At 45.3% G+C, this 27,765-nt stretch overlaps 1 protein-coding gene across 1 annotated transcript in view; it reads right to left on the bottom strand.

Moving 5' to 3' along the window:
• LOC146357785 (tumor necrosis factor receptor superfamily member 10B-like) overlaps positions 1–27,165 on the bottom strand; it is a 29,048-nt gene extending 1,883 nt beyond the window's left edge. The window contains exons 1-9 of the mRNA XM_084855511.1: positions 26,885–27,165; positions 22,366–22,447; positions 17,392–17,523; positions 16,150–16,258; positions 13,475–13,548; positions 6,884–7,000; positions 5,260–5,282; positions 3,511–3,717; positions 1,180–1,231 (exon numbers count right to left, since the gene is read on the bottom strand). Coding sequence (XP_084711637.1) covers positions 1,180–1,231; positions 3,511–3,717; positions 5,260–5,282; positions 6,884–7,000; positions 13,475–13,548; positions 16,150–16,258; positions 17,392–17,523; positions 22,366–22,447; positions 26,885–26,923 — 835 coding nt within the window. The 5' untranslated portion in view covers positions 26,924–27,165. The remainder of the gene's footprint in view (positions 1–1,179; positions 1,232–3,510; positions 3,718–5,259; positions 5,283–6,883; positions 7,001–13,474; positions 13,549–16,149; positions 16,259–17,391; positions 17,524–22,365; positions 22,448–26,884) is intronic.
• Positions 27,166–27,765: the final 600 nt, after the last annotated feature.

The raw sequence follows: 27,765 nt of genomic DNA, 5'->3' as shown, positions 1-27,765 counted from the left end.
GACTGCTGGATCCCAATTTCATAAACCCATGCTGCTTTATCCTTCCTTTCTTAGGCCCTTCTGCCTGCTCTGACTCTCTCTAGAATCTGAGCAGCATTAACCACAGCAACAGGCTCTTCTGCTAGCCCTGGCCCTTGGCAATTTAGCCAATCACAGCCAAATGCTCCGCAATCCCTTAGTGCAGGAGTGGGCAACTTCAGGTGGTCCAGGACCAATTCCTCCTCAGACCTGCCACTGACCAGACTCCTGCCACTGCTGCTATTTGGTGGCAAAAAAAGGAGGAGAAGTGGTAGTTTGCCACTATGGCGTTAGAATGGACAGATTTAGCTTGTTTTCAAGATAAATTTGTTCGCTCTAAGCCTCCAACCCACTATTTTGCCCATTATTTTTTCTTTATCAGAGGTGCAATGGGGTGGTAGTGGTGGCCGGGGATAAGGTACAGCAGCATGGATAGCTTCTTTAGAGTTCTGGCTGGTTCTGACTGAAACCCAGAATGATTCACAATCTCACCAAAATCAGAGTCACCAGCCTACACTGATAAAGGGGCCATATGCGCACACAAAACAAGGCTGGGAGAATGCAAAAAACCTTTTCCCAGCTGCGTGGGGGGTTTTGCACCAAAAAAAGAACAAAATTCTTTAAGGGGCTTTGGCCGTGATTGCAGGGAACGGGGGGTTTGGCAGGGGCCAGAGGCTGCTTCTGGGAAGGGGAAAGGGGCACTGGCAGCAGCTTGGTTGCGGCTGTGAATGCTCAAGAAGAGCAGCAGGGTTTTTTGCCGCTCTTGCCGAGAGGCTCACTACCCAATGCCCTTTACCCACGATGGATTGGCATGTCCAGGTTCGGACAACATGCCAACCCATCGTGGGTAGAACAACTCCTACTGCAGACCATGAATTATCAGGGTGGGTTGTTTGGGAAAAACAATCCACCCTAATAAAAACAATCTGGGTTCAGAAGACACACTAACTCACCATGGGCTGTTTCAGTCATAGTTAGGCCTTACTGGTGTCCAATATATTTTTTTTAAACTACTTCCTAAAGTTTTTAAGAACCATAGCCTTTGCAAAAAGAAAATTAGGACATGCATATTTGTCTATCCAAGTTAAAATCAAGAAAACAATTTTTGTTCAATACTGTCTGCTGGTTGATAGATCTAGAAAAAATATTTGAACTACGCACCTTCAGACGAAGACTTTTTAACTATCACTCGAGGTTTATTAGATTTCGGTACCTGCAATTTAAAAAAAGTCTGCCGTAACTCCCTATAGTAATTCAAAGTGCTAAAGAATGCATATCACCTGACCCACCAAAGCAGCACAGATACATTTTATATTGATTATTTAGGTGCAATACTAAATCAGTCATGTTAATTGTATGGTTATGAATTTATTTCAGAAAGAAAAGAACCCTTTAGGGCCAATGGCCCATCCCATGGTAGAATTCCATGGTGCTGAGATGAAAGACAGGCCTGGGAGGGGGAACTCTACAGACCATCTCAGATTCATCTGCCAAGATGTACTTCTTTGGCTAAATCTACCCAAAGTATGTTCTTTGCTCATGCTCCAGCTGCGAACTTTAGAACACTGATGTTCAAGAAATACCCAATCCCAAGTTGCAAAGGAGCACATGTAAAAAATGCATCCATATTGATCTCTCCCAAGTAACCAGCACTCAACCCAGAAAAAGGTCTTGATCAGAAAAGAATAAACCTTTCAAGATGTCCCACTCAAATACATTATTCACACATGATCTCTTGCAAGGCAAGATCACATCATGTGGACCTTAGTTTCCCACCCTGCTGGATAACCAAAGGGTGCAATTCTATTGGGATACCCATCAGCCTCTGAACTCGAAGGCTGACTGGCATCCCATGCAGAGCAGGAGGGAGGCGATCTTTGCCTCCACATCCTCCCTCTCTGCATTTATTTGTTTCATTTCTACACCACCCAACAGCCGAAGCTCTCTAGACGGGCTTTTTCACCCATCTAACTGGAGGTCTGCAGAGCAGGAGGGAAGGAAGCCAGAGGATTCTTCTTAAACTGGCCTCCCCAGTCCCCTCCCCTCCCCGTCCACAGAACTGCCCCCTTTCCCTCCTCTCTGAGGTCACTGGGCTGGTTCTCTCCATGCCAGCTGTGAGGGAGACAGGGTGGGGAGCTTGGACTCTTTGGTCTGAGCACTGTCTCCAACTTCGGATCCAGGAATCCAAACTATCTTATGGCCCCCAGATGCTGCCTAGGGGCCATAGGACTGCTCTCTTATGTGGTAGTTCCAAAAGATATCAGAGCAATGGTAATTCAACAACAAAACCGTTTTTTAATGTTTTCTACGGACACTATATAGCAGGACGTTTTTCTGTGGAAGCATAAAGTTTTCCCCATCACTCAGCCTGCTCTTTTTTAAACAAAAGCATCACAGCATACCAGAGGAAAACTCCAAACTGGAATGCCACAAACTCTAGCCCCTGACATGTGACGGCAGCAAAGAGACAGAGGGACAATGCCCATCACGAGGATCTTGAAAAGCTCATACACTCTGGCAATCACCAGTCATGTCCAGAGGGGGAAAAAAATCTCCAGAGACTAGAACTGTCCTACACAGCTTGGTCCAGAGCAAAGGTTTGAGTGTGTGAGAGAGAGAAGGCGGAGGGAGAGAGAGAGACTATAGGCAAAGAGAGGACACAGCAAAGGCAGGCCACGAGGGCACAGGAAACCTTTTTCTGCACTCTGTAACTCAGCCTTTCCCAGCCTGGTGCCCTCTACACTGCAACTCCCATCATTCCCAGCCAGCATTCTAGTAGACAGAAAGGATGGGGTGGGAGTGGCAGCAGCAGAGAGCGCTACCTCAGAGTAGGGATATGCAGAACCCCCTTGAGCAATTTCTCCAGTTTTATACAAATTCTCCTGAAGAGGAATCCAAGAGTTCACTTGGAATTGCACTAGAGGCAAACTTCTGGTGACAATTTTAGGATCAGAATATCTCAGGAACCACACATCCCAATAAGAGTCTGCCCAGGACCTTTGTATCACTTCAGATACTCTCCTTCAGGTCTCACTGGTATCTAAGATACCCAGGTGAGGGCCTTCACAGTTGTGAAATGACCTCCCTAGAGCCTCCCCCCAGCCCCCTCCCACCACTTGCTTTTAGGTAGGTGATGAGGGCAGTCTTATTTAAGCAGGTCCTTGTAGAATCTTGACTGCAGTGTGTATTCTACTGCTATTTTAAACTGCTGTTGGTTTGGCTTGCTACTTTGGTTTTAGGTTGCATTCTATCTTGCTTCCTATTATTCCGATTGTACATAAGCTGCTTTGTATATTTTTTGTAAGACGCAGGGTATGAATGAACACACACTCCTCACCCTACTTCACAGTAGGGTCTCTTATAGGGGGAGTGACAGTTCTCATCCTCTCTCCCCCTCCAGAATTAAGTCATGCTGTGCTTCTTTTCTTGGAGTAGTGGCTTCTCCCGCCAACATTTACACTCTTTCACACAGCTTCCACAACATTTTCTTACATTTGACAGCACACCACTAATGGCAGGCCTGCCTAGCAGTGGCTGCGGTGGATCAGGCGGGACATTCCTAGAGGCAGGTTCTTTATTTGCGCTGCCCAACTGGAAGTCGCTTCTCTCTGCATTCTCAGGCAACTCATTTCTCAATACACAAGTCTCAGAAGTGGGTGCTTTAGGCTTAGAGTTCAGGATCTCATTGCTATCAGTTATCTGTAAATAAAAGAATAACCCCTTTGGCATTAGTTGTTGATTCTTCAGATCAGTCCAAGTAGAAAAGTACATTAACAGTGCAACCCTATGCATGTCTACTCAGATGTACATCCCCACTGAGTTAAATGAGATTTACTCCCATGTAAGGTATAGGATTGCAACCTAAACATACGAACATTTGTGTGGCCGTGTTTAAATGCAACATTAAGTATGCTTTTTTAAAAATCCATCCCAACGCAGGGTCACATGCACTGGGTCAATATATAAACTGAGGGCACAATCCTGTGGGGATAATCGGCCACCTTCGAACTCGGAGGTGGCCAACTATCCAATGCAGGGCCAGCGGAGCACGGAGGGGATCCTCTCCCCATGCATTTGCGGCTAGACAGCCGATTTTGGCTGCCTAGCTGGGGTGTGTTGGAGCAAGGTGGGCAGGCTGGACAGTGCACAGGAAGCGTTGTAACGATGCTTCTGTCGTCTCCTCCTCTCCGATGGGAATGCCCCCCTTTTGCCCACTCCACACTGTAGTTACAAATGTGGAGATGGGAACAAACCGTGCTGCCTATGAGGCAGCAGGGGAGGGGGTGGGGATTGAGATTTCTGGGAACTAAGCTTGGAGCCCTGGCTCCGAGCTCGGTTCCCAGAAAGTGAAACATCCTATGGCCATCTAGACACTGTCTAGCGGCCAAAGGATTGCTCCCTGAGTCACTGATACTTGCACATTCAACATTAGCACACCACCACTGTAGGCTCCCGAGTCATAGATCCCAGGCATATACACTCAGACATCAATTATCTAGTTTATACACAACACTACATGCATGGAAACTTGTACAGGTAAGTTACAAAAACAAAAAACCAAATGGTGTGGTGTCGTGTTTAACCTGGACCATGATGACAATCTACTCCTGTTTGCCCCACACCTGTAAAGGTACTGAGGTTCTATCTCACTTTTTTTGGGTATTACCTTTTATTCTTCTTTTTTGTAAACCACCTTGGGAATCTAACTGAAGTGCTGTATAAAACACTTAAATAAGCTATCATTTCTAGTAGGTGTGTTAAAAAGCATCCTCCATGAATTTTTAAAAAAACATTACCAAATCTAAACATCTTTTTAAAAGCATCTAAACCCTCACATCCTGGGGTAGAGAATTCCAGAAGGTAATTGTGCATTGTGTGAAGAGGTATGCAGCTCATTAGTGCAGTGGCTAGGGAGGCAGACTTGTCCTCAAATCCCACAGTAGCCATGGAATGGTCTTGGGCAAGCTGCTTATTTCCCAACCTCAGTTCCTATCGGAAAATGGGAACAAAAGTGACCGTGCTCATCAGAGATACACATGGTAAGGTATGGACTACCAAAACTATCGAGACAGAAATGAAGGCAGTGGCAACAGATGATTAATGCAGGCTATCAGGTATAGGAGACTAACAATGGAGAACGAAGCTGATGGTGGCCGGCCTGCTTGTGAGCTTGCAAAGCCAAGCATATCAGTTACATTTGCTCATAAGAAGGATAAAGGAAGGAAATATGTGGACACTTACCAAATAATGTTTGACTTCTTTTTCTGAGGAGGGGATGGAGAAAAAGACATTAATGTATTAGATAATACAGGAACTATAGAACTTCAAAACATAGTAAAAGGATCATTTGATTTAAAAGGGAATAGGTGACCTTCAGGTTCTTTTCATTCCTACAGTGTTATGGTTAATACTGTTCTTCCCTTTAGAAGTATAGCTCTTTGTTCATATACTATTTATATGATATTGGATTCTCCCTTTGAAAGTCCTCTGTCTGCATTCTGAAACAACAATGTATATCATGTCAGGATTGCAACCTTGCGTAGTGTCATGGAGTTATCTTTTTGGATACAGTCCAAACCCCATTTCTAAAACCCCAACAACAGAAACGCTTGTCTAGTTTTTGTTGCTTATTTCTATTGGGTGTTGCATTTAAAAAAAAACTTTGGGAGCCCTTTCATTTATAGAATATTCAGGAATTAATATTTTCTGCAGTGGGTATTTCACAGGATAGAAACAAAGGAAACTGCCTTAAACCAGGTTAGTCTCAGTGGTGTACCAGAAAAAAATATTGGACTAGGCACTAAAGGGGCAAAGTGCAGGATTCTTGGAGAAGGGAGTAAGGTTTTAAAGGATGTTCCATTTTTGTTTGTATGTTGTGATGTTATTGTACACAGAAAAACAATAAACACTTTTAATAAGTAATAATGTGTTTTGGTTTCTGATAGAAAAAAGGGTATATTTCACATTAACACTCCTATCCTAAACATATCTCTCAAATAAGTCATTGGGAGGATTCACACATCACACTAAGCCACCCTGAGAATAAGCCACTATGAGTTAGTTGTTTGCTTGTTAACCCGACAGATGGTCTTGACATGGCTGGTTTCCCCCCCACACACATTCCTTCCCCCTCAGTCTTCTTGTTGGTTCCAGCATGTACCTCAGGTGCCTTTGCAGCAGAACTCCTTGTTTCCTCGGTCCCTACCTCAGTTTTTGTCACTCGGGCCATCCAGCTCTGTAGCTGTTCCCAACAACGCACAACCAAGTTGCCCTACCAGGTTCGGACAACACAACAAGCCAGCATGGGTATCAACAACCCTAAAACAAGCCATGGGTTCTCAGGGTGGCTTGTTCATGAAAAATAAGCTGCTCTGCAGAAACCGCACCAGTTTCGCACAACACTACAACCCACCATGGGTAATCAGTCATGGTGGGTTGTGTTGTGCGAACCAGGTCATTGAGTTTGACAGCATTAACTTTCAAATAAGCATGCTTAGGACTGCAGCCTTATTTTAATTTACAGCTTATGATTCACGTCAAAATGGCTTTCCTTCAAGTAGCCACTGGGGTCCAGCAATGGAGAGGAGAGCTACTTGTCAGGGGGGCTCTTCCTCCACCCTTCTGGTGCTGCCTGTGGTCAAACAATTTGCCCATCTAGCCCAGTATTGTCTACTCCAACTGGCAGTGGGTCTCAAGCAGAGGTCTTGCACATCACCTGTTACCTGATCCCTTCAGCAAGGGATCTTACAATGGATCTTTGTCATAAAAAGCATGTACTCTGAGATGTTTCTGACTTCACTTTAGTTTATGTAACTTTGGATAGCTGGTTACTTCAAGAAAGTACATCTGCACACTAGGAAATTACCTTCATCCTTTTTAGTGAAACATTTTGTCTTTCTCCATATGAAAATCCACAACAACAAAAGACCAGCAAATGCAGGAAGGCTGATCAAAACCCATTTGAGTATAGGATCCATAGATTCTAAAAAGGACAGAAAGAAATAAGCATTGTAAATAGGTCCAGACCACAAGAATCTTCAGCTTGTGTTGAAACATGCATAAAAAGCAAACACAGTTTGCTTTTGGTCACATAATTAGTACTTTACAAAAATGTAGGGAGTTGCAAAAGAGAATACTGGTACTCACCAAGAAGGTTACTTCTGGGTTGGTGTGCAGAAGGCATCTCTACAATGGGTTAACTCCTATCACCCAGGAAAGTTTGGTGTAGTTTGCCAGTCCTAGACTCCTCCCTGCCAGTTCCATCCATGGCTACAGCTCAGTAATAGGGATCAGGAAAGAAATTCTCCAATATAAATGGAAAACCATAAGGTTCATAGAGGAGAGGAGAAAACTTCCCAGGGAGGATGGATACATAAAGTAAAAGGAAATTAGATCTCAAGGTGACAGCCTGACCCAAAAGATGCAGAGGTAGACAATAATGGTGGATAATACAATAGGAACAAAAAAAGTTAGGGTGTGGCCAGGATGCCTTCCACACGCTAATCCAGAAGGAACTTCTCAGTAAGTAACAATGTTCCATTCTCCAGGTTGGTGTGAGGAAGGCATCCCTACAATGGGATATGCTAAAGCTAACTGCCAATTTGGGTGGGACAACTTGTAAATACAGAGTCCGTTGTGAACTAACTGCTGGAGAACACTCCTACTGAAGGAAGCATATAATAACTTGGATTAGGCCAAGTTGCAGTGTTAGATATTTCTGCTCCTGAGGCATTGGTGGGAAGGGCCACTGAGGTAGCTGCTGACCTGGTGGAGTGTGCTATGACCTTTGAAGGGTTAGGAAGGTGTGAAGCCTCATGGACAGAAAAAATACACGCTTTGAGCCACCTGGCTAGCATGGATCTCAAAACTGACTTACCCATGGCTGTGGGGTGAAAGAAAAAGGGAGTCAGATTGGCAGAAGGGACTGTGTGTGTTTTAGGCAGACTTTGATTGCTCTGTGCATATCCAGGTTATGCCAGCCCTTCACCAAGGGCTGAAAAGGCCGAGGGCAAAAGGAAGACAAGATGAGCTCTTGTGACTTGTAAAACAACTTTGGGAGTGAAAGCAGAATCAAGTCTGAGGGTGACCATGTCCTTCTGAAAAGATAGGCCTTCCTGTACTGAAAGGGCTGAGAGCTCCAACATGCTTCGTGCTGATGTAATGGCCACTAAAACCATATCTTTTCAGATAGGAGCCTGAGAGGAATAGTCTTAGAGGCTCAAATGGTGATTTTGGGAGTGCAGACAGAATGATCTGGAGACTCCAAGTTGGGAATCTGTGAATGGTAGGCAGAGATAACATAGAAGCTTCCCTGAGGAAGCGCTTGAGGTAAGGATGGGAGCCAAGAGGTGGATGGCCTAGTTTTGGTAAGACAGAGGAGAGAAGTCTATCAGTGTAGCATGGCCAGTTTGAAACCCATGTTGAGGCCTGCTGGGAGAAATAGCAGGAGATCTTTTATACCTGCAGAGTGGATGACAATGCTTTTTCATCTGCACCTTCCAGGTGGTCTCGTATGTGTGTGTAGTAGAATTGTTACATGATGCTAGGTGGGTGCTGATTACTGTGCCCAGGTATCCTAACGTTGTGTTGATAGGCTGCTCAATTTCCACGTGGCCAGACAAAGCTCTCCTGGGTCTCGGTGGAAAACCAGTTCCTGGGAGAGGTGATCGGGTCACCGTGGGGAGGAAACAGGGTTCTTCCTGAGCATGATGTAGGATTTCCAAAAACCACGGTCTTCTGGGTCAGAAGAGCACTACTAGAATGACTGTTGCTTGCTCTGTTTGTATCTTTCTGAGCACCCAGACCAATAGTGGAGTTGGCAGGAAGGCATAGAGGCTTTCCCTGGGCTATGACGTGTTTAAAGCATCCATGTTCTCTGCTCTGTAGCAGTGGTATCTTGAAAGTTACTGGGTAAGCTCGTGGTTGTTAGGCGAACAAGTCCATTGTGAATGGTCTGAAGTGTGTCTGGATCTCTTGGAAAAGAAAGGGGTGTAGGATCCATTCCCCCAGATCTAGTTGCTGCCTGCTCAGGTAGTCCACTGTGTGGTTTAGCTTGCCCTGGATGTCCTGGGCTCAAATGGAGATCAGGTTTTGTTCAGACTCGAAAAGCATAGATTAGGCTTTCTTGTGGAGGGAGTTGGATTTAGTTCCTCCCTGGCAATTAATATGGGCTTTTGTGGGGATACTGTCCATCCTTATAAGGATGTGAGAGCATTGCAGCTGTCCTTTTGCAGCTGGGGGGGGGGGAGAGAAGTGTTTCAGGGCTAGGTGAACTGCTCCGAGTTTGAGCCAACTGATTCTCTGTTCTTTCTCTGAGTCCTGCTAGGGGCCTTGGATGACCTGACTGTTGTAATGTGTGACCCAGCCCTCTAGGCTGGCATCCGTGATCAGTGAAATCTTTTGAGGCCCATGGAACAAAGCCTAGGCAAGATATTGTCAGACTGAAATAGTGAGCTAGTTCCATCAGGTCTGTGGTTCTTTAGCAGCCAAGTTGCTCCACCTCTCTGAGTTGTTCCATGGCACCTGCTGTAAAGGTTGTATTAGTCCTCTGTAGAGTGACATTTGGTTCAGATCTTTATTATTTAGAATATCTTCAACCTGCAGGATTAAGGCTCTAGCAAAATAAGAGGAGACAGCTGAGGCACAGAGGGTAAGGACATCGCAGGTTTTCTTTAGAGCTGTGTCAGATTTTCATTCGCCCTGGTCCTTAAGGGATGCATCGACATCTTTTGGTATAATGTCCCCTGAGAGAAGTACTGCCACTGGAGCATCTATGTGGGGTGTATTAAGCTTCTGTGGTGGTGTATAGAAGCCCTGAGCAGTATTTGCCCCTTTTTGCCTTGGAGGAGAAAAGTCCATTCTTCCTTCAATCGTTTTTTGAAATTAGGGAAAGAAACCTCTCTGGTGGCTGGCTTGGGTTCAGGAAACACAGCCTGTCCTCATGAGAGTGGCTGTTTTGTTTCTGGTTCTGCTGAGTTCATGACTGAAGTAGCCATTGCCTTAGAGACTTAAGGGCAGAAAATCCTCTTTATTAAGGAATCCGTTTCCACAGACATCCTCTGCTGTTATTTCCATAACCAACCATCCCCCGTCCTCCCAGTCTGAAGCACCCATCCCACAAGTGGTGGGCAGAGCGGAGTCACTATCCTAAGGTGGCTGGGAATCGGGATTAGGAGCTCCGGGAGTGGCACTCTTGGCAGTAGAGCAGGGATGGGATAAACCCTCTTGAGAGCATGCAAATGAATGCTGGCTGGGTGTTTGGCTGGAGAGGGCCAGGAGGCTTAGTTGTATTCTCAGATCTTCGGGTGGCAGGGGGAGGAGGAATCAGAAGGGCACGGTTCACAAGTACATTTAACAGGCTGAGCTGGCTTTGGAGCCTGTTTGTCCAGAAGATGGTTAGTTTGTCCAAGACAGTTTTTGTAAGCTGAGAGAAGACTGACTTATCAATTTGAGAGACGTTACTGATCGGGCTTGGGGGTGCAGACTCACTGTCTGTGCCCCCATTTGTCTGGGTAGTACAGGGGGAAGAGGAGTGGATTTATCCTCACTATTGAATGTGAAACTAGCATTCAAAATGGCCACCCGCTGCTTTGGGCAGGAATCCACCAGGGGGCGGAGGGGGCGAATTGGAGATGACTCTCATTCTTCCCTTTGCCAAGGTGCCAGTTGCTCACACTTGTGGCCTCCTCATCCTTTAGTCTTCTGACCCCAAATCTAGGCTCCTGAGGGGCTCCAGATCAGTTTGGGAGAAGGTGGTTTGGTCTGAAAATGCAGACACCCCAACTCCCTTAGCCGTGACTGCTTCCCTCAAAGTCAAGCTGTTGCTTGACGGAGCAGGCAGCCAGAGCCGGCAGGCTGAGTCTTCCTAAGCCTCTCCCACTGCAGGTGTCTCATGGAATCGAGCTCCGATGTGGGGCCAAGATCGTGAGCCCACTTAGCTTTCACTGGGCTTCTAGGAAGCCTGAGGAGACTGTTTGCTTTCTTTGCAGCTTTCTTTCCCCAAGGAGCCATAAGGAAGACAAGGTATAGTAGAACAAACAGCACAGAAGCTAAAAAAGGAGACCTCAAATACAAAAGTAACTCATCTATCTATCTATCTATCTATCTATCTATCTATCTATCTATCTATCTATCTATCTCCTGGGCGAAAAGCAGGGACAAACTTGAAGGGAGGAGCCTAGGGCTGGCGGATTACACAAAACTCTGTCACATGATCCCTTCTTTTCCTGGGCAATAGAGGGAGTTAACCCATTGTAGTTAACCCATGGCTCACACCAACCTGGAGAACAAAGAGGTCCTTTCTGGGGAGGCGGATGACAGACAACACACAGGAGGCCATCTCCTATGTGCGTTTCCTAACTTGGGCTTTTGCTTCAGGCCAGAGCAAGACAAAGCAGGTATGTATGCACACAAGCAAAAAGGCCACACATGCATGCATGTGCACAAGCAAAAATGCCACAGCTACCTTTTGGGTGATGTACCGGCAAAAAAAAAAGATAAGAGTTTCATGCTCCTCCCATGTCGTGGAATGCTTAAAAGGAGAAAGAGAGGAAGGGCTCCCAATTAGAGTTCTACATATGAACTCCCTACATGTTTTTTCTCTCTCGAGTTCTGCTAGGAGCTCTCAATAGCTCTGGGACTCCCAAGTGATTTAGAGAGACTCAACATTATTCACTGACTGCTCCCCCATCCCAAGTATCTCATAGGGCCTTCACTTTCAGGCTAGCCTTGCCCCAGACGTAGCAATATGGCAGGACTTAGGTGTCAAGAGGCACAGGCAACCCTGCGATTTTCTCAATCAGCAGACTTAAAAGCTGCCAAATACAACAGTGAAGACTATGGCTGGCTGGGATGGGTTTTACTGCAGTCGGATGGATGGGTGCAGACAGACGCTTCCATCCCTTCCACAATAAACTCCAGTTTAAATCAGCCAGGGGGTGGTGTGGCAATAACATGGTGGAGGAACAGCAGCAGAAGACCTCCACAGTTTGAAGCTGGCTTGTTTCAGTAAATCATAGTTAAGCCAAAACACAGTTTGCTTGGGTTTGGACATAATGGTAAACTGCCATTAGTTTTTTTCAATCTTTAGTCAAAACTAGAAGCAAAATCCCCAGTTGTGCCAGAGGAAGAAAGAGGAAGGGAGGCGCATGCAAGCTCGAGGTTTGTTCATGTAACGCTAAACTATACTTAAGCATTACATCTGAATGAAGCCTATGCCTAGCATTTTCAGTCCTGCAGGTAAGCACATACAGGTATCACCAATTGGAGCAAATTGTACAGGACTGTAGCCAGGGGTATGTTTCAGACTGTCAGAGCTATTTGCCCTTGTGTATTAAGTTCTCTCCACTCATGTGAATTTCACTTTTAAAAAATTCACCTGGCTGAGACAGTGAGGCCCCCTCCATCAGCCTGGCTTGGATTAACTGCCAATTGGCTCCTCCTCTCCTAGAATTGGCTCCTGCAGCGTCCATGTAAACTCCTCATGGTGACCCTTGACAACTATATCCTGAGTAACTTAAGCCACTATAGAACCAATGACAGTATTGACACAGCCCAAGATCCCAACAACCCCCCACCCTCCAATAAAAGAGGTAGGTGCAAAGACTTGGAGGACACAGAGGACAGGATTCCTGAACCACCATCAGAAGTAGTCAGCAAAGTGATCATTTCACAAGAGTGACTGCTATGCACCCTGACTTTTCCCCAATTGATTCTTCTTCTCTTTCCTCCCTAATAGGTAAACTTTACCTTTAGATTGTAAGCCTGTGGAGGCAGCACCTGTGTAATTCTGATGTTTTCACCACAACTAGTAATTGTAGACATTGGCTATTGGGCGGTATAGAGATGTATAAATAAACAAACAAGTGGGACCTGGAACAAAATATTGCAACATGGAGTGCTGCTGTTCACTCTTCTGGTCAACCAATGGCACCTTCTTCCATGATATTCCATTCCATTCCCCCTCTCACCTGGTTTTCCATCCCCACCACCAAAAAAAAGAAGAGGCAGTCAGCCAGTTTTCCATGGCCACCGAGCATGCTCAGTCTTCACTGGACTGTTTTGTCTCCCCTCACCCCACTCTGCACCTTTGGGTTTTTCCTTAATATTTTTTGTGCTTCTGCAAACCTTGGAGTTCCTCCAAATCTGCTGATACCTCTCTCATGCCTGTGAAGGGTGTTGTTTTGGTTTCATAAGCACCAGTATTCATGCCTGAACATAGGAAATGAAGGGAGTTGTAATCAATGTTAAAATCTACAAAATTAGATAAAAAATTAACCTACAAGAATGGGCAGCCAGGACTCACGAGCTAGACTATATAAAATTAAGCAGTAGGTCTCTTCTATACTGTCATGGCAATTCTAAGTCAGGATTTGAAGTTGGCCCCATGTTGCCTACAACTACTACTACCAAAAACAAGAGAGGCAAGATACTGGAAATCAGACTATTTATACTATACTTGTAGGTGGTGACCCGCATTCCATATCTGTGGTGGCATTGCAGCCATGTACAGTCGCCTGCCCTTCAGGACACCTAGATTTAAAAAAAAAGATAATGATAAGGATGACAAGTTGTCTAATCAGCGGGCATGTGTGCCCTCCGAGGAAGTAAAAAAAACATCCGTCACTTCAGACAGATGGTGGAAGCCTCTTAGAAATGAATGGGAATTGTGTGCACATGAATTTGCTACTGAACATTCTTATGAATTATTATGGCAAATATTTTCCAGATGGGTGGATATTTGACATCAAATAGTTGTACAGCAGCAGTCAACTTGAAATCATTTGAGAGCTGATGCAAAGGGGCATTCTGTAAATTCTGTAGTAATAGTATTTTTTTAAGCTGACAGTTTAAATATCAGATTCCAGTTCCAAAACCTGAATATCAAGTTATCGGATCAAATTGAGACATTTTGAATTTTTCTGAAATTTCATTTTGACTCTAGTGACAATGGCGCGGTTCGCACAACACACTGGGCTCACCCTTATTTAACCCTGGATGAGCCACAGCGCATGCTGGGTACCATTTTGAATATGCAACCCCCACTAGGGTTGCACTGTGTCATGCCAACCCAGCCATTGTGGGTTATGTGAAGGCTAAACAACCCTCGCATAACCCTTGGTTAGGGATGTCAGAGGAATCCGTCGGGGAGGGGAATCCACTGAGCGTTCCGCAGCTCGGCCCCCAAGACTCTGACTCGCCAACTCACGAGCTGCCCAACCTGATCTGCATGAGTCAGACCAGCTCACAGATTTCCGTTATACTTTTCTCTGTAAAATTGGCAAGTTGAGCACACTGCAGGTGCAGTTTGGGCATCTTGCACAAATTTTGGCCATATAATTTGCACAAACTGCAGCCGTAAAGTGCTTTATTATGCGCAAATGGCGGCCACAATTTCTGCAAATTCCAGCTGCAATTTGTGCATTAATAAGCACTTTCGGGCCGCAATTTTCACAAATTATGCAAATTACAGCAGAAATTTACAAGGTATGTAAATTGTGCCTGCAATTTGCATAACTCGCTGGTTTTACAGGAAAACGGAAATTTCCTGGATTCTGGGGAAAGACTTGCAGCTTGGCTCATGAATGCAAGCCAAGCCGGGGGCTCCAGGGAAATCTGTCAAGCCCCCAAAGGGCTGGATTTCCCTGCAATGGACATCCCTACCCTTGGTTTGTTTAAACCTCATGTAACCCCCAATGGGTGGATTTGCACAACATGATGCAACCCCACTGGCGGTTGCACATTCCAAATGGCATCTGGCACGTACCACAGCTTATTGTGGTTTCAATAACCCACAGTGAGCCCAGTGTGTTGTGCAGACCAGGTCAAAGAACTGGGGCTCTTACAGAACACAGGAAACAAGCAGGAGTTAAGTATGAAAAAAATGCCTATACAATGCACACAGAGCAACTAATGAGATGTTCTCACATTACGGATGACTGATAATCATGCTTTGTCCATCTGAAATTGACAGGAACAAACCTCACCTACACGAAAGTGAAGCACTTGATAAATTCATTATTTCTATATAAAGTATAAAAATTGGATTGTTTTATCTTTAAGTCTTTTTTCTTAAATTAATATTCTTAATTTCACTTCTCAAATATAGCCTGGTTCAAATTATATCCAAATACGGGGATGTTAAATATATACTTCTAACCTTTTATAACCGAGTCTATGGTTCTCTATCAAACATATTTGCCCAGTTCAGAGGTAAGAGGAAACCATGGTTTCCTGCTACAAAAATGAGCCCTGGGGAACCTCGGCGTCCTGCGTTTACCCCTGGCTCCCCCACCCCACATCATTCTTATAATGGAAAATCATGTTTCCTGTTACATCTGAACCAGGCTGTTCCGATGTAAAGGCTGCTTTTCTATGTAACGAAAAAGGTACAGGAATAATCTTGTTGAGATCATTATTATTATTTGGCGCAATAGGCCATATATTGGCAGGTCATTAGGATCCAGCCCTTTGCTCCACGAGATGCCATCCTATACATCACAGGGACAAGCATCCGCTGTGTCCACCTGGATGTCCTTGGAAAGGACTATTTTTTTTTATCTTCAATACTTGCATCTCTGCAACTTCCTCAGTTCTCAGGTTATGAACATGTCATCTCTAAAAGCAAACAAGTAATTTCCTTTTCATTTCATGAAAAGAAAACTGCTCGGCCCAGTTTCCTACCAGCCCTTGTTTCTGAAATGTTCTGGACTCTTAGCTGCCGCTAAAAGATACACATGCAAAGTCACACCGGCAGCTGCTGAGAGCAAACATTTTGGGCCGTTAGCTATGTGGGGTGGGGTGGGGTTAGACAAGGCAGGATAGTGTTGCAATGCTAAAGAATGAGCAAAAGTGAAACAGAAAGCACCGAACAATGGAAAAATGTATATCCTCCTACATAGTACGAATGCTGTCTAGTAAGCCTTAATCATTAGGTTAACCAATTCATATGCATTCCCAAAAGGGAATGAGACTTAAATCAATTATTTTAAGTTGGCCTTTTTTCTTGACGATTTATGTCATGACATATCACCTTGACTTAAGTGGATCAATCTACCCGAAGATATTCTAACATATTTGCACAACCCAAACCTATTGTTAAAAACAACAACACAAGCCCACTGATGTACATACTTTGTCTTGCACCTCACACATTCCTCACAGCCTGGAGGACAGTAATAGCCTTCCTCGCACTGACATTCAGTGTTGCTCTTCACAGTGCAGGTCCTCACCTTCCTGAACCCTAAAAAAAGAAATATTGCCAAGGGTTTTCTAACCTCATCATCACTGCCAGTTTTCTCCACTGCCGCTGCCCCACCCCCACCCCCACCCCCACCCCCTGAAACAGATTACCCCTGAGAGAACGTGGTCCTGGGCAGAGAAAACATTCCCCATCCCTGGTTTAAGTAGACAGGTAAGTCCCTTTTTTAGAATGTTAGAGAAACACAACATGACATAATTCAGGCGTTGGCAACGCAGTGGCCACAGGCACCAATACACCCCCAGACACTTCTCTTAGTGTCAGCCAAGGTGTCCTCTCCCTCTCACTTTTTACCTAAAAAACAAACAAACAACTGTTCTTCCGGGCAGCTGAGACTGGTTAAAAGCAAAGCAAATCTTCATTTCTCATGAATGCCTCTTTGCCACACATGGGGCTGAGAAACATTCTTAGGAAATGAAGATGGTGGGTGGCCATCTTCTTTTCCTAAGAAAAAGGGACCCCCGTCACTGCTGTCTGGCAAGCTGGGGAGGAGCCACAGAAAGAAGCAGGGGGCTAGGGAGAGTAGTGGGGGGGGGCTAGAAAGGGCAGCAATAAGCCAGCAGCTGCAGATGGGGGGTCAGGGAGCCAGCAGGGATCCAGTGGTGAGGGGGAGCAGCAGGAGGCCAGCCAAGGACTGGGGGAGCCAACTGGGAACAGCCTGGGGGGTTGGGGAGGGTTGTGCATTTGTAGGGGGGCTGTATGTGTGTGAGGAAGAGAGAAAGAGAAGGGTTTGAGGTGATCCAGCAAGAAGGGATTTTGGAGGGATCCTGAAAGAGACTGGATGTGATTTTCTTGTGCTTGCAGTGAGGAGAAGGGAGGGACATACATGTGTGTGGGCGTGTGCGCGCGTGCATTATGACAGACAAGCCCAGGGGGCTCTTGCCAGCGGGTCCCTGCTGGGGTGTGGGTCATACATACATGTACATGATTACACACACATGCATAATGGATACATGGGGTGCCTGCTTGCGTGTGCAGGGCCGGTGTCAAGGGTATGCATGGTTGGGCCCCTGCCAAGAGCCCACATAATTAATCAGGAAAAAATGATTAAGCTTTTAAAAACCTAAAGCCAGAAAGAATCACTTTTAAGGATTGCTCCCAAATCCATACTGTACCAAATTTGCATTCGACACAACTTAAGCACTGTTCAAGACCATTTTCATATTCAGTGTAGTCCTCTCCTTCTGTGCAGGACATACAAATTCCCAAAGTATGTGGATGGATGCAGTGTTCACCAATGTGGGTACCTGTTAGATAGGAAACCCAATGATTTAAAGTTAGAGTGCTCTAATTCAAGTGTTATTAGCATCTGCTTTTAACTGCCATGTGAATCTCATGACCTGCCTCAAGGCTACATTTTGCAAGAGGTGTCAACCCATGAAGAACTTATGCAGCCCAGTCCAACACACGAAAGAAAGTCCCATGGCATCTGATAGGATTCACACCCCAAGTAGCATGCACAGACTGGCTGCAATCCTCTGCACATTTACTAGAAAGTAAATTCCACAGAACTCAGTGGGACTTCTGAACAGACATGCGTAGGAACAAGATACTAACTGATAAACCATCTGGTGTTTAAATCTTGCACAGTTGAGGGAGCACAGCTAAGCGGCAGAGTGCATGCTGGCCAACTAGATTATCTCATATTTGGTTTAGAAAGTACTCAGTTACTATGCACAAGAGTAATTAAAAGACAGCAGTCTGACCACAGACCTACAATCTAAAAATGCCACACTGTCTCAATACAAGTGATTTAAGATGTGATTGCCATAACTGATCACTACAAATTCTTCTCCCCCCCAAAAATGCATTGTCTGAATCAAGTTATAAACAAAAATGCTTACAACAAATTGCATCAGCACTGATCGCTGAGGAGGCACAGGGAGAGACACCAAATCTATAGCCATACTTCATAAGTAACGGTGGCCAAAGAGTGGTGGCAGCTCAGTGGCAGAGCACCTGCTTTGCATTCAAAGGGTCCCAGGTTCAATCCCCAGCATCTCCAGTTAGCACAGGAAAAACTCCTGCCTGAACCCCTGGAGAGGCATTGCTGCCAGTCAGTATCAACACACTAGGCTAGATGGACCAAGGGTATGACTCAGCGTAAGGCAGCTTCTTATGCTCCGAATGTCTGCTGTTCAAAAAGCAAGTATCAACGATGTGTGCTAAAACAGACTGAATGAAACATGGTAACATACTGCTTCTGTGGCAGACTGTTACCAGTGGTGAAAGTACTGAGCGGCCACCACTGAGAGGTGACTAAGCAGGATGGATGCCCTTACCAAAGGGCATCACAAGGCGTCACTGGAGGTGCTGTGCCTGAACCATGCAAACGTGCGACTACTCATTAGCAGAGCCCAGCATGGGGCATTGTATTTGTATGCAGCCCATGCTGGATGCTGCTAACTGGTCAACCTTGTGAAGTTCACTGGTAGTGATGTAGCCTTTCCAGAAAATTCTGAATTGGAAATTTTTCCGGAAAGTTTTCCGATGCAAATTGGGTTGTTTTGCACGGGGTCATTTGTATAAGAAAAAAATCAGTTTGCATCGGAAAATGTCCTGATGCCCTAGAGCAAGAATGGGAAACTTGTGGCCCTCCAGATGTTTTGGCCTACAACTCCCATCATTTCTCATCATTCCATATGCTGGTTTAGAGCTGATGGGAGTCATAGGACAAAACATCTGGTGGGCCACAAGCTGCCCACCCTTGCCCTCGATGGATATAATTTAGCATGTATGTTTTACTTGTATTTAGAAAACAAAGCTAAAAAAAGGTACCCCATGGTAATGTTGTCTCAATACACCACAAGTATTTAGCCCACAATATTTTTAAGGAAAAAAGTTAATTTATAGAATTGTCTTTAAATTTTTACAAGTGTTCTAATAAAACTGTAGCATATACTTCCCTTACGTTGTTTAAATTTAAGAAAATAACAAAAGTGCTGAAAACGGTTGAGACACTAAGGGAGCAATTCTATGGCCCCTTACACAGCATCTGAGGGGCCACAGGACATTTCAGATTCCCTGATCCGAAGCTGGAGACAGCACTCCAGCCTCAGAGGGGGGAACCAGAGCTCTGATGCCCCTCCCCCTCAGAGCCGGTGCAGAAAGAACGGCGCCAGCTGCTCTCTGGGGTTGGGAACTCGACCTCAGAGAAGGGGAGAAGAGGGCATTCTGGTAGACGGGGAGGGAAGGAGACTGGAGAGACCAAGATATGAGTTACCCTGAGGACTCTCCAGCCTCCTTCCCTCCCCCTCCAAAGCCTGTCTAGCAAAAAATGTAGGGTGGCAGGATGAGGAGGTGAAGATCACCTCTGCTGCTCTTCCCGCCCTGCATTAGATGCTCATAAGCCCTAATAAATTTTAGCGACCTAAAGAAATGTGCATGATATGTTGACAACTCATCTACTTCAGTTTCGCTGTCACGATTTATTGATTTGATTTTGCTCTGAGACATAAATGCATTCTCTCACATACTTGTTAAGGATAATCACCTGAAAACATTAATTACAACTTTGAAACTGCCAAACTTGCGTAATATTGTTTTTGCAATTGGCATACATTCATTTTTACTAATGAAATTAAGAAACAGAACATTTTCTATGGAAAAATAAAGCACCGGAAAATGTTCCAGAAAATTATCAGCACCACATCACTGTTCACTGGCAATAGCCTAACGCCTCCCAGTACACTCTCTTACCAATGTTAGTTCCAAATGCAACAGCACTAAGACACTTGCGTGGTTAACATAGTTCAGACATGTAAAACAATCACTTGTATGATCACCTGAGGCAAGTAGGAATTGTCTCCAAGAAAATAAGAATCCCCTCCAATTGTAAATTAGAACAGAATTGCTTCTATTCCAACAAATGATAGTTGTGGGCTGTAGACTAGTCATATTTGTGGGGGCTAGTAACATTTGTAAAATTGTTTGCAAGACTGACATAGCTGCAAACAGACTCAGAGCATAGACAAGCTAAAAGTAAACGCTTTCACAGTTTTCCAAGATACAACCAAAAAAAGCAGTCAGAAAATTTCAAAAGGGTCTTAATGTTAGGCTTTCGAATTTAATGTATTTCTTTATCATCATGATAGGGGTATTTAGGTTTAAACTAACACTAGATTTTTGAACCAGTGTAGTGTAGCATAGTGGTTAGAGAGCCTAAGTAAGATTGGGGTGACCCTGATTCCAATCCCTACTCAGCCATGAAGCTTACTTGGTGATCTGGTTGGGACAGTCACAGTCTCACAGCCTAATGTATCTTACGGGGTAGCTGCACGCTTAAGCAGAGGAAGAACTTTCTCCTTGGAGGAAAGGTGGGATAAAAATGAAATAAATAAATAAGAAGTTCCAAAAAGCCTATTCAGGTTTAAATGGTTTAAACGCACACACACACTATCTTTGCTTAATAGATTCATTTAGATCTACTTATATAAAAGGAAATCATTGTTTAGACAAGTTGCCAAGTCATTGTTATTTTACAGAGAAGGCACATCCTGTTCCACATGGAACAGAAATCACCATCAGGGGATTCGGGGAAAGATGCTACAAATAATTTGATAAGATGGGTTACATTTCAAGACCTGGTATATCATTTTTGTTAAGAGCATGAGCCAGGAAGACCCTGCTTCAAATCTCAGGCTTGCCCTTACCTCTCAGTCAAACATCTAGAATATGGGAAATATAAGGGCCATCAGGTAGGGGTGTTTTATTTATTTATTAAATTTATTTATTTATTAAATTTATTAATCGCCCATCTGACTGGCCACCCAGCCACTCTGGGCGATGTACAACCCACCATAAAACAATTTAAAACAATAAAATTTTACCATAATTTTTTTTTTTAAATACCCTAACCCACCCCAAATGCCTGCCTGAACAACCACGTTTTTAATGCACGACGGAAGCTCATTAAAGAGGGGGCATGACGGAGTTCCCTAGGGAGGGAGTTCCACAGAGTGGGGGCCACCACAGAGAAGGCCCTCTCCCTCGTCCCCACCAGTCTAGCTGTCCTGGCTGATGGGACAGAGAGAAGGCCATCTGAGGCTGATCTTGTTAAGCGGCCTGTCTGGTGTTGCTGGAGGCGCTCCTTAAGATAGGCTGGGCCGGAACCATATAGGGTTTTAAAGGTCAAAACCAACACCTTGAATTTGGCCCGGAAAACAACTGGTAACCAGTGCAACTCCTTCAGCACTGGAATGATGTGATCTCGCCGGCGGCTGCCTTTAATCAGGCGAGCCGCCGCGTTCTGTACCAGCTGCAGCTTCCGAACCGTCTTCAAGGGTAACCCCACGTAGAGCGCATTACAGTAGTCTAAACGAGAGGAGACCAGGGCATGTACTACCGATGGGAGCAGATGGTCGGGAAGGAAGGGGCGCAGCCGCCGTATCAGATGGAGTTGATACAGCACTGTCCGGCTCACAGCTGACACCTGAGCCTCCATGGACAGCTGGGAGTCCAAAATGACCCCCAGGCTGCGGACCTGGTCTTTCAAGGGTAGCCGTACCCCATTCAACACCAGGTCAACATCCCCTAGCCTCCTCTTGTCTTGGGTGTGCATATATTAAGCACGTGTACGCTGGTTTTCTTAGAAAGTGGGGGTTATTTAACAACAAAAAGGAGGGCAAGGGGATGTGTGCAAAATCTGCCCCCTACCCAGCTTTACCTCTCCACACTCGGCTGTTTGACGCAATTTCTCCTCAGCTTGTCTCTCATATCCCAAATGAGACAGGCTGGGGGTGGCAGGACTGCTTCAGAACAGCATAGTGTGGGGAAGTAAGGCAGGGAGGGGGCAGGTTTTGCTCCCATCCCCCATTTTATCTTTAAAGTGAATGCCCCCCCCCCCACACACACACACACGGTATAGGCAAACCAGGACGTGGGCAAGCCTAATAATAGCCTAATACTGACTTATGCTCCAGGGTTGTTCTAGGGATTACAGATACTACGTACTTCTCCAGTTGCTTCACAAAAACTAAATAAATACTAAACGCTATTTGTAATTGCTTTGGAATGAGCTTTCGCATTAACCAACAAAGACAGGCTCAACACCCTTTGCTTAAATATTAAATGAATGTGTGACTGCTTACCTGCAGGGCATTTTTTGCAACACTGTCCAGAATAGTGATATTCTCCATTATCGCAGTAGAATTTCAGTGCTGGTGATTCCACCTAGGAGATTCAGAGACAGCTTTGAGATGAATGGGCTCTCTGGGTGACTCATCCTATCTTAATATGAGATTTATGAGTTATTTTGAAACTCACTTCCTGATACTTAGCATGTTCATAGGAAGGACACTCTTTTGCTAAGCTTACGAGTAGAGCTCAGTGCAAAGTTTCTTTTAATATTAAATATGATTCTCCCACCCACTCTCTTAAAGAGATGGGCATCGTACAATCTTTCCCAAGTCAATACGTGCAACATACAATACTCATATTGACATTATGGGCTCAGAATTGCATGCAATATGAAATTCCTCTCTGACGTGAGTAAACAAGATTATTAAGGCTACAAGATGGACCTTTTTTAAAGGGGATTTTAAAGGACTAACATTTATTCTAGACCAGCATGCACACAGGGGCTGCCTGCTTTCAGCTCTAAAGGAGAATTGGCAAGTAACATTCCTTATAAAAGGCAGCGAGATGAAGCACAGAGGACCTGCACTGACATGGCTGACGCAGGATATGCAAACTGGCATTGCCTACACAAGCAATGGCTACTGAGGGATAGACAGCATGGGCAGAAGCTAAATACCAGACACTCCCATTCCACTGAGAAGCAAGACAGCCCAGGTCAAGCTCCAGCAGCTCCCTATAAGCAGTCTATGCAATCCAGATCACAGTGTGCTATGAAAAGGAAGTGTGTTCCAGGAAGTTGTCTGTGGAAGAGACGACTTGGGCAAATGAACCAAGACACCAAAGCAAAAAGACATCAAGGCCAGTACCAAGTCTGATATGAGTGAGGAGGGGGAAGAATCTCTTTTGAAGTATGGCAATTAGTCTGGCCCTGAGCAAGGCCTATCCACAGTATTCACAAGAGAGGTTTTACTGGCTACATGTGCAGTCCATCAAACTTACAGCTAGTCCTGCTGTCTCACAGCACAAAACAGGCACCCGTTATTTTTAGCCTTCTGCTCCAACACTCTTAAGGCAGACCAACAAAATGTAACAGAAGTTACATGTAAAAATAAGTCCTTCACACAGCACATACTTGTTTTTAGCGGTTTTATATTATGTATGTTTTAATTATTTTGTTGTAAGTTGCCTTGGGTCTTTTTAAAGAGAAAGGCAGCTAAGAAATTCAAATAATCATAATCATCATTGTTAGACTGTGGAATCTGCTATCACAAGATGTAGCGATGGCCACCAATTTGGATGGCTTTAAAAGAGGATTAGACAAATTTATGAAGGATAAGGCTATCAAATGCCTACTAGTCCTGATGGCTCTATGCTACCACCAGATCAGAGGCAGTACATCTACACACACCAATTGCTGGGAAACATGGATGTAAGGGTGCTGTTGCACTCATGTCCTGCTTGTGGGTTTCCCATGGGCAACTGGTTGGACATTGTGTGAACAGAATGCTGGACTAGAGGACATGTGGTCTGATCCAGCAGGGCTCTTACCGTCTTAATTATGTAGGGTGAGTGTAACTGAACAAGAACTTAAACCATGTTACAAGACAGTAACAAGCAACAAGACCAAAGCCCTTCATCGGTCATACACCTCTTATCCAAGAAAGTGCAATTTATTTGGCTCTACAACCTCACTGGACGCTTGTGTCATCACATGTTTAAGCTCACTTCTGCAACACAAGAACTAAGTAGCAATGTTATAAAATAAAATCTGGGATACTAAACACTTTCAATTTTAGTGGAGCACTTTGGAGGAACCACAGCTTGCCAACTAGCCACACCAACCTACTCTACCAGTTTATCAGCCACGCCACTTCCAATCACTTTCAAAACTGTGCTTTATGTTACCATCCAAGGCTAAAGTTTCAATGTCTGGAATATCTTCACTAATGCTATGAGATTATCTAGAGGCTTTGGCTGAACAGTGAAGTAAAAATACTGTAAACGGGAGAAAGATATGCAGATTCTATGCTTTAAAAAAATCTCAGAAAGAAGAGACCATAGCTCATAGCTATGAGTTCATTAGGGATACAGGGGGGTTAAGAGGGGCTAACTTGGGCCAGCACTCATCCCAAGAAACTACTGATTTAAAAATTTAACCTGCCTTTCAGTCCTAAAACTGGCTCCCAAGGTTGCCATTAAAAAAACACAACATTAAATATAATTTCACACAAATTACCTTTTTACTCTAGACACACACACCCTTTGTTTAACATACAGAAGAGTGAAAAACTCAAAAACTTGCATGTAATTGTATACATTTTGCTTGGTCCTAATAAAGGCATTGACTGATCATGGTTTTTAGCATTTTTTGTTATGGACCAAAATGGCATCCTCTTTTTGTTTATTTGTTTTTTGTGAAACTTGGAAAATATCTAATTTAGCCATTCAAGAGCAGGATCCTGAGGGAAGACAATTCTTTACCATCAAGAGATGGGACTTTAATCTTTGAGGGTTCCATTTCCACCAACCACTAGATAATGCTGCCCATCTACTGGCTTCTACTGAGTTTTCTTTACCTAGCACACTACCTAAGGCTAGTCTCCATTTTGCAGGTATAAGAACCATTCCTTTTTACTTCTGTTCTCTGCCTAGCAAGGAACCTGCCCGTTTCACTCAAGGCTTGAACAGATCTGGGTAACCACTGTATTTTATATTTTCAAAAATGTGGACAGCCATTGTGTATTTCCTTGTCTCAGAAATCCTAGGTGTAACCTGAAACCTACATAACACCAAGTAGAGTCTAATCCAATCAAGTCTATTACACCTTCCTGACTGAACCAACAAGACATTGCTACTTTAACAGCATGCCAGGTTTCCCCCCCTCTATTGCCCCCCCCCCAGCTTTGCTCAACATCCAGCTGGATGAAGAGTTCTACAGACCTTAAAAACTTGCTCAGAATTTTGTGAGTTTTTGTTGGTCTTTCTATAGATATGGCCTAATCATGGATTTAAATATAAATAAATGCACTTCATTAAAAATACTCCCAAAATAATATATTTAAAAATTTGTAGAGTGCCTTTCCTTTAGCACTTAAGTAGCTACAGATGTCCTCTCCATCCCACACATGTGTGCGCACACACACAGGAAACAAACATTAAGGTTTAAACCAGAAGGTACAACTCTGCAGGCTTGAACTGCAGCACTTCTCTATCAGTTCAGCGATAGGCCCAGAACTGCCATTACTATCAGGAAATAGACAGGATCACATCGAAATCAGACCTTGCAGACTGGGGTGGGGGGGAGTCTTGATTTTGTGTGCAATGGGAAAGGCAAAACCCGCTTGAATCCTGGAAGCCCTTTAACTGAAGTCAAAAGGCATTAATACAAAATTGCCTTTTTAATTTAGCCCTAAATGATTTTGATTTTTTTAGAGTGCAATCCTATGCATGTTTAGACAGAAAGAAGTCCTACAACTCCCAGCAGCCCCGCAGGCAGCTGGCTGAATGCTGTGAGTTGTACGACTTTTTTCCTGTCTAAACATGCATAGGATTGTGCCCTCCATGACTTTAACTGGGCAGAAGAACAGTTTTGTTTACCGAGTCGAAGGCAGTTTAGAAAAGGCCTGGGTTATGGTGCGTGCACTCATCCTACTGCCACCCCAAGCAAATGCGTTTCTGTACTCTTTCAAAACCCTGCAAAAGCTGTTTGAGCAAATGTGGGGCTAGAGAGAACGGCAGACGTGTCTGGCAGCCTTCCCCAACCTAGTGCTCTCCAGATGTGTCGGACTACAACTCCCATCGTCCCATGCCATCAGAGACAATGGGAGTTGTAGTGCAACACATCTGGAGGGCCCCAGGTCTGGCGAAGCCTCTCTCGAAGCGCCAACTTAAAAGCGCCCAGAAAGCTTCGGCTCATGGGCGGGATAGATTTCTCATTTATTTATTGCAACGATCTTTGACTTTTTCAACTGTTAAGCGACAAAATTAAACCAAACGCTGTCAGGTTATCATTCAAGAGTAGCAACTGACCGCAGCAAGCGCAGTTAGTGAAATTCTCGGCCGGCCCACCAGCCAACTTCCTCCCTTCCCAGCCTGCAGAAAACAGGCGCCGCCAACTCCAGGCAGAAAGTTCACACTGTGTGAGAAAGGGCGGCCTTCCCCCTCGCTCTTCGAGGAGGCGGTCAGTGATCCACACTGCACAGAGCAAAATGTATCGAAATGTGTCCACGACGGTCCTTGTCCCGCACCCCAGTCCCCAGCCGCCGCTGCGCAGGAAGCCCGAGTGCCGCTCTGCGGGAGAGCGTCCCGGAGTCCGCCGCCGCTTTGCGCCGCTGGAGCTCGTCCCGGAGAGCAAAAGGAGGCGTCACCGCGGAAAGGAATCAATGGCTGGGGGCCGAAGGGAGGGCCGCCCGGAAGGCGCGCGCACGCCGCCCCATCCGCGTGGAATTCCCCGCGTTCCCTGCCTCCTTGTCCTGTCGGGGCTGCCGCGGGAAAAGCAGCAGGTTTCCTCGCACCCCCCCCCCCACTCACCTTCGCCAGCAACGCCAGCAACGCCAGCCAGAGCTTCATCGCCACAGCGAACTTCTCCGGGACTTGAGTTCGAAATCACGGCGCGCCTCTCGGCGAAAACATCCGAGTCGTGTGACTGGGCAGGGGGGGGGGGGGTTACCCAGCCCCGAAGAGTCGCAGTCGGCGCTGCCGAGGAGAGTTATTCGGGAGACCAAAGTTCTTTCGCCCACCTGACTGAGCCGAGGCAGGAGCTCCTCGCTGCACGCGCGGCTGCCGCTGGGACGTGTTTCGGGGAAAAGGGGGCTGTCCTACGTGTCCTGCACATCTCTCTCTGTTTCTCAAGCCCAACCCTTAGACAGCGGCACCGCCCTACATACGTCACCCCACCCAAACCCCACCTTCCTAAACTGAGAGGCCTCTCCCAAGCACCAGCCACCGACATCCAATGGTTGGCTTTCAGCGCGCCTTGGTAGCCCTGGGCGAACGCCTCCTTGCTGATACTGTGGCAGGTTTCGCTGCTGTGGATCTTTCTAAAACAGCCTGGGGCAGCTGGCTGGCGCGCCTGCGCCCTGTGTGCCCCGCGCCTTCGCTCTTTTTCGGTCTGGCTGCAGGCGGAAGGTGGCTGTTCATGGTGTCTGTTGACATACGTGCTTTGCCAGGCAGGGCTCACTGGCCCGAAAGTTGTTTTGGGAGGGGTGCCAAAAAAGTAGGAGGGGCGGTTTATGTAGTCAGCTGGCCTTTTAAGGCAAAATTGTGACCTGTTTTTATTTAACCCTCATTTTTGCAGCCATGCTGCAATTAATATACATTCGAAAATTTTCACGAAGCACGTTCAACAATTGTTACCGGTCTTGCCACCAATTACCAAAAAATATAAAAAAGAATCACTATCAAGAATGCAC

This window comes from Heloderma suspectum, chromosome 1 (genome assembly GCF_057233095.1).
Source record: "Heloderma suspectum isolate Gila_16-S chromosome 1, 16-S_ref, whole genome shotgun sequence".
NCBI classification, from domain to species: Eukaryota; Metazoa; Chordata; class Lepidosauria; order Squamata; family Helodermatidae; genus Heloderma; species Heloderma suspectum.
The sequence above is the reverse complement of the archived record's forward strand: the minus strand, read 5'-3'. Positions and strand labels throughout refer to the sequence as shown.